Consider the following 6,590-nt stretch of genomic DNA (forward strand, 5'->3'; position numbering starts at 1 on the left):
CAGCGCCCCCAGGCCCTTTGCTCTCTGGGCTTCACTCCCTCACTGGAAGCACCGTGGGGCCTCAGCCCTCGGCACCCGACAGACAGGACGGTCCCATGGCCGGCCGTGCTCCTGAGCATGTGTGGCTGTGCCTGGTTCTCTAGCAACTGGTGCCTAGTCTCCTGGTGGCCACTCTGACCTGTGGGTTATTTAGTGGTATATTATTTAATTTCCAAATATTTAGGGATCTTCCAGATACCTGTTACTGATTTTTAGCTTCCGATATGGTTAGAGAACATGGTATGTGTGTTAATTCCTAAGGACGGACACCACAGGGAAATCACTGGGGTCCCTCGTTTTACAAGCTGGGGAAACACTGGGTCCTGAGGGCCTGGCGCCAGCTCGGGCCCACTCCCCAGCAGGGCCCAGGACGGCGTTCCTGCCTGCACACTCGCTCATGCCGCTGGTGAGGGGCCCAGCCTGGAGTGTGGCATTCCCGAGAGCCCCAGAGGACCCCTAACTCCACTCCTCAATGCGTGATGTCAGGCCTGAGGGCCGGGGGCTGGGAACGGTTAGGCGAGCTCCGCACCAGCTTCCTGGCCTTCCAGCCTGGCAGCCCCCTTCTCGAAGCTGTCGGGTGGCAACTCGGTTCAACCACCTTTACCGGGTGAGGCGGGGCCTGGGGGCTCCCAAGCCTGCAGGGATGAGGCTCCAGCAGCCCACACGCTGAAGTGCACAATTCAGGGCAGACTCTGCTGCCCCTTGTCCGTGGATGGGGGGGTGAGCTGTGCCCTGCCGTCACCGGTGCTTCTGAAGCTGGTCTGGGGGACCCTGGGAGTGGCCTCAGTCCTCACGTGCATCCTGGAGAAGAGCAGGGATGCCTCGTGACGAGGACAATGATATCGAGCGACACTTCTGAAAGGGATCTTCTCCCCCGTGTGCAGCTGGGTGGTGGCCGGTGCCATGGCCCCTGGCAGGCTGCAGTGGCCTCCTGGGCTCCATAAGGTGGGCTGCAGCCCTTTCATGACCAAGGCGTGTGCTGGGCATGCTGTGTGGCTGTGCGCCCCCCTGCACATGCCCTGCCCCGCTGTCCCGAGATGCCGGCAAGGGCAAGGGTGTCCGCACAGGGCAGAGCATGCCCTCCTGAAGAAGCCTCCAGAAACCTATGACCAGGTCAAAGCGGCTGGGTGCGGTCTGGCCTCATCCAGCCTCCTGGGGGTGTCTGCTGTCTCTTCTAGTTGCCAGGTGCCCGGGCTGGGCCTCTGGGGCATTCTCAGGACCCCCGGCCCCCGGCCCCCGGCCAGGCTGGGAGGGCTGAGAGCAGTTTTCCTCTGGAGGGCAGAGGACTTCCACTTCCGTCGGCCTCTCGGGGCCTCCTGGGCTGCGCGAATCAGAAGGCAGCCACCAGGGACTGTCCCCCTGTGGGAGGACTGGCGGGACTGTGGAGTTAAGCCATCAGGAAGTGCACAGGCGTCCGGCACGCTCCTCCCTCCCTGCAGCCCCAGGCAGCATCTCCCCGAGGCTCCGCGTCCCAGGCTCCTGGTGCGTCTGCCGTGCAGGTGGCTCCTGGAAGACCCTCAGGTGGGTGGGTCTGGTACTTTTCTGAAAAGTGACCAAGAAGGTCGGCGCCGGCTTCGTTCAGGATCCTGGCGCTGATCCCTGCAGAGCAGCATGAGGCTTCCCACAGGCAGCCAGGCAGCCTCCGCGGCGCTGCCCCATCCCTTTCATGGCCACTGGGCGGAGACATGTTCATTTCAGTGGCATTACGGTGGCAGGTGGGACCCTGCATTTCAGGGTGGGGAGGCAGGAAAGGGGCCCAGTGTTCCCAGGACTGTCCGCTGTGTGGCCGGTGTTTCTATTCAGCCCCTTGTCTGTCAAAACTGTCCTGAATGGGGTGACAAAGTACAGTGGGAAGTTGAGAAATTCTTCAAAAGACCAAAACCAAACACTTCAAAAGACCAAGTGTCTCCAGGAGTAGTGACCCAGCTCCTTTAGGCAGGAAAGCAGCATTTCCCAGCGGGGCTGGAGGCTGAGGACCGGGGGCCTGCGTGGGAGGCATGACCATGTGGCTGTTCCCAGCCTTGCCCTAGTCCCAGTCCCAGAGGGAGTGGCTTTCAGCGGCTGAGGCTTCCACCGCGCTGGCAGAAAGGGACAGCAGTGGCTGGTCCCAACATGGGTAGTTCTCTTGTTTCAGCCAGTGGGATGGGGGTCGGGTCTCATCGGGGACAGGAGGAGAGTCCAGAGATTCACGGGTGCCCAGCACCTAAGACCCTGGAGAAAACAGCACAGCAGCACTCCTGGCCAGCCAAGGGCAACACTGACAGCCCCTCCCAGCGTTGCGGGGCCGGCGGGGAGTGACAGAGACACGCTCCTGTGGGCAGCTCTTCCCGGCCAGTGCAGCGACCCCGGCAGCTGTGGCAGGGCTGGGTGGCCACTCTTGCATCATCAACAGCCGGCCATGGAGGAGGGAGGGCACAGCCCGGGATGTGAGCAGGCGTCGGTCAGGGGAATGAGGAAGTTCCGCCAGAACCGGCTCCCCCAGCTGCTGCCCTAGTGGGAGGGTCATTGGCCAACCTGCTCTCACCCAGCTTGGGCTGGCCGTAGTGCCAGGCAGGTGCCCACAGCTCCTCCACCCATGGAGGTGGCTGCCCTAGTAGGCTCCAGGGCATGGTGGGAGTGTCCAGGAGGCAGACGCCAGAGGCGAGTCATGCTGTGGAGGCAGTTCCTCTCTCAGACCCCATCTGTGTCTCCCCCGCTGCATATCTGGGTGACATGGATGGCCAAGGGGCAGGAGCAGGGGCTGGGAAAGGCTGTGGAGGGGCCCTCGGCTGGTCTGGTGGGGAGCGGGTCACTGTGTCTCTGCCGCCTCCCTGGGGGGTCCAGCGTGGGGATGGGACATGGAGCTGGGCACCTCTCCTGGATGCCCCTGGGCTGACCCCCTCGACAGCCCTGACGAGAGCCCTGGCCCAGCGTCTGAGAAGGAGCGGGAGCCGGGCCTGGGTGGGGGCAGGAGCCGGCGTCACTCTCAGCGGCTGCCCCACACCCCCCAGCCTGCCTGCGAGGCCATGTCGGACTACGAGAACGATGATGAGTGCTGGAGCGTCCTGGAGGGCTTCCGGGTGATGCTCACGTCGGTCATCGACCCCTCGCGCATCACGCCCTACCTGCGGCAGTGCAAGGTCCTGAACCCCGACGATGAGGAGCAGGTGCTCAGTGACCCCAACTTGGTCATCCGCAAACGGAAAGTGGGTCAGTGCTGCCCCGCAGGCCCCAGGCCCCAAACCCAACCAAGGAGCCCGCTTGGAGGTGGCTGCACGCTCTGCCACCCTGACCCTCGACCCCAGGAGAGCCCCGCCTGGCTTTGCCCCTGGCCTCCCAGTGAGGCCCAACCTCAACCCTGGCACATGGCCACCCTATCCCCCAGCCTCTCCTGCCAGCTCGGTGCTGCCAAGAGGGGCAGTGGGACTCCCACCACAGCGGGGCATTCTGAGAGCCAAGGGATGGGTGGACAGCATTTTGTCCCCAGCCTAGTACCAAGACCCACAGGGTGCCTCATCCAGGACCCAGACCACAGCACACCTCGTCTGCATCCCAGCCTCCACCTGTCCCTGCCCCCGGGCCCACCCACCCCAGCCCTCTGCCTCGCCTGTGCCCCGCCCCCAGTTAGGCCCCTCTGGCCCGCAGGCGTGCTCCTGGACATCCTGCAACGGACCGGCCACAAGGGCTACGTGGCCTTCCTCGAGAGCCTGGAGCTCTACTACCCACAGCTGTACAAGAAGGTCACGGGCAAGGAGCCGGCCCGTGTCTTCTCCATGATCATCGGTGAGTGACGGGGAAGGCGGTGGTGGGGGCGGGCAGTGGTGCTGGGTCCTCTGCCCAGCCCCCATCCCTAGGAGCCCTGAGCTCCTGCCACAGCGCAGGGCGTGATAGAGCTGGGCCACCGGGGAACACAGGCACCGTCTAACGCTGGCGCGGCCCACAGACGCGTCCGGGGAGTCAGGCCTGACTCAGCTGCTGATGACCGAGGTCATGAAGCTGCAGAAGAAGGTGCAGGACCTGACCGCACTGCTGAGCTCCAAGGATGACTTCATCAAGGAGCTGCGGGTGAAGGACAGCCTGCTACGCAAGCACCAGGAGCGGGTTCAGAGGCTCAAGGAGGAGTGCGAGGCCGGCAGCTGTGAGCTCAAGCGCTGCAAGGAGGAGAACTACGACCTGGCCATGCGCCTGGCACGCCAGAGCGAGGAGAAGGGTGCCGCGCTCATGCGGAACCGTGACCTGCAGCTGGAGGTGCGCCCACTGCCCCCGGGGAACCAGGCCCCCCTTGCCTGGCCTGGCGGGGTCTGCAGGCTGGGGCGGTCGGGGGTGGCCCCGTGGGTCCGTTGTCACCGCCTGGAGGGGACAGCCGGGCTCACCGGACCTTCCGCAGATTGACCGGCTCAAGCACAGCCTCATGAAGGCCGAGGATGACTGCAAGGTGGAGCGCAAGCACACGCTGAAGCTGAGGCACGCCATGGAGCAGAGGCCCAGCCAGGAGCTGCTGTGGGAGCTGCAGCAGCAGAAGGCCCTGCTCCAGGCCCGGGTGCAGGAACTGGAGGCCTCCGTCCAGGTGGGGCCGCAGGCAGGGCGGGTGCAGCCCGGGCAGGACAGCCGGGGCCTTCCCAGCCAGGCCATTGCCTTTTGCCCCCTTCAGGAGGGGAAGCTGGACAGGAGCAGCCCCTACATCCAGGTACTGGAAGAGGACTGGCGGCAGGCACTGCGGGACCACCAGGAGCAGGCCAACACCATCTTCTCCCTGCGCAAGGACCTCCGCCAGGGCGAGGCCCGACGCCTCCGGGTAGGAGGGCAGGCAGGGCGACGCGGCTCCTGGGGGCCAAGCCACACTGGGTGGGCTGAGCTCCGCCCACTCCATGCCTGGAAGGTGGGGCCTAGGGACTCCTATGGCCTCCCCCAACATCCCAGCTGGCCTGACCACATGCTCCTGAGCCCCTGCCCCGAGTACACCCCAAGGGCCAGAATGGGGGGGCCTCAGGCCTGTGGGGGCTGAGCTGCCGCCCCTTGCAGTGCATGGAGGAGAAGGAGATGTTCGAGCTGCAGTGCCTGGCCCTGCGTAAAGACTCCAAGATGTACAAGGACCGCATTGAGGCCATCCTGCTGCAGATGGAGGAGGTTGCCATTGAACGGGACCAGGTGGGCACCTCACGGGGCGGGCAAAGCACCCCACTCAGGGTGGGTACACAGGGCCACACCCCTTGAGGGCAGTTGTCACGGAGTTTTTAATCTTTGTTATTTGTTTTTGAGATGGGGTCTTGCTATGTCACCCAGGGTGGCCTCAAACTACTGGCCTCAAGCAGTCCTCCGGCCCCAGCCTCCCAGAGCGCTGGAGTTGCAGGCTGAGCTGCCACACCTGGCCTGCTTTTTAAATGACAGAAGTAATATTTAACATTAAAAAAAAGTAAACAATGATGAAGTCAATACTTCCCTACCCCAGCCTGCTCTCAGGGAAAACCGTGTTCAACCTTCCGGCTCCACCTTACAGACTTTTACCTGTCATCCATCTATCCATCCATCCATCTATCTATCATCTATCTATCAATCTATCTATCATCTATCATCCATCTATCTATCAATCATCTATCAATCATCTATCAATCATCTATCATCCATCCATCTATCTGTCTATCATCTATCCATCCATCCATCTATCATCTATCTATTTATCTATCATCTATCATCTATCTATCTATCATCTATCATCCATCTATCAATCATCTATCAATCATCTATCATCCATCCATCTATCTATCATCTATCCATCCATCCATCTATCATCTATTTATCTATCAATCATCTATCTATCAATCTATCATCTATCATCCATCTATCAATCAATCATCTATCAATCATCTATCATCCATCCATCTATCTGTCTATCATCTATCTATTATCTATCACCTATCTATCTATATATCTTTTTGATTTTATGAAAACATTCTGTCTTGTTTTACCAGTAGCTTTTTTTAATCTTGAAAAAAAACTTGGCTGCACGCAGTGGCTCTTGCCTGTAATCCCAGCACTTTGGGAGGCTGAGGCGGGCAGATCACTTGAGCCCAGGAGTTCCAGAGCAGCCTGGGCAACATGGTGAGATCCCAACTCCATAAAAAATACAAAAATTGGCCGGGCATGGTGGCTCATGCCTGTAATCCCAGCACTCTAGAAGGGCAAGGCAGGTGGAACACTTGAGGTCACGAGATCAAGACCAGCCTGGCCAGTATGGTGAAACCCCGTCTCTACTAAGAATATAAAAATTGGCCGGGCGCGGTGGCTCAAGCCTGTAATCCCAGCGCTTTGGGAGGCCGAGACGGGCGGATCACGAGGTCAGGAGATCGAGACCATCCTGGCTAACACGGTGAAACCCCGTCTCTACTTAAAAATACAAAAAAACTAGCCGGGCGCGGTGGCGGGCGCCTGTAGTCCCAGCTACTCGGGAGGCTGAGGCAGGAGAATGGCGGGAACCTGGGAGGCGGAGCTTGCAGTGAGCTGAGATCCGGCCACTGCACTCCAGCCTGGGCGACAGAGCCAGACTCCGTCTCAAAAAAAAAAAAAAAAGAATA

The 6,590-nt window shown here is 60.7% G+C and overlaps 1 protein-coding gene across 2 annotated transcripts in view; it reads left to right on the forward strand.

Moving 5' to 3' along the window:
• The first annotated feature begins 1,422 nt into the window (after window positions 1–1,422).
• Window positions 1,423–6,590, forward strand: part of CARD9 (caspase recruitment domain family member 9) — a 10,300-nt gene continuing 5,132 nt past the window's right edge. The window contains exons 1-7 of one of the 2 annotated variants that reach the window (XM_025359524.1): window positions 1,423–1,560; window positions 3,030–3,228; window positions 3,664–3,801; window positions 3,962–4,266; window positions 4,406–4,585; window positions 4,670–4,813; window positions 5,041–5,166. In XM_025359524.1, the coding sequence (XP_025215309.1) occupies window positions 3,045–3,228; window positions 3,664–3,801; window positions 3,962–4,266; window positions 4,406–4,585; window positions 4,670–4,813; window positions 5,041–5,166 (1,077 nt within the window). In that variant the 5' untranslated portion in view covers window positions 1,423–1,560; window positions 3,030–3,044. Of the gene's footprint in view, window positions 1,561–2,597; window positions 3,229–3,663; window positions 3,802–3,961; window positions 4,267–4,405; window positions 4,586–4,669; window positions 4,814–5,040; window positions 5,167–6,590 lie in introns of those variants that run through there. The other variant, XM_025359523.1, reaches the window with a different exon arrangement.

Source organism: Theropithecus gelada, chromosome 15, assembly GCF_003255815.1.
Source record: "Theropithecus gelada isolate Dixy chromosome 15, Tgel_1.0, whole genome shotgun sequence".
In the NCBI taxonomy this organism is placed as follows: domain Eukaryota; kingdom Metazoa; phylum Chordata; class Mammalia; order Primates; family Cercopithecidae; genus Theropithecus; species Theropithecus gelada.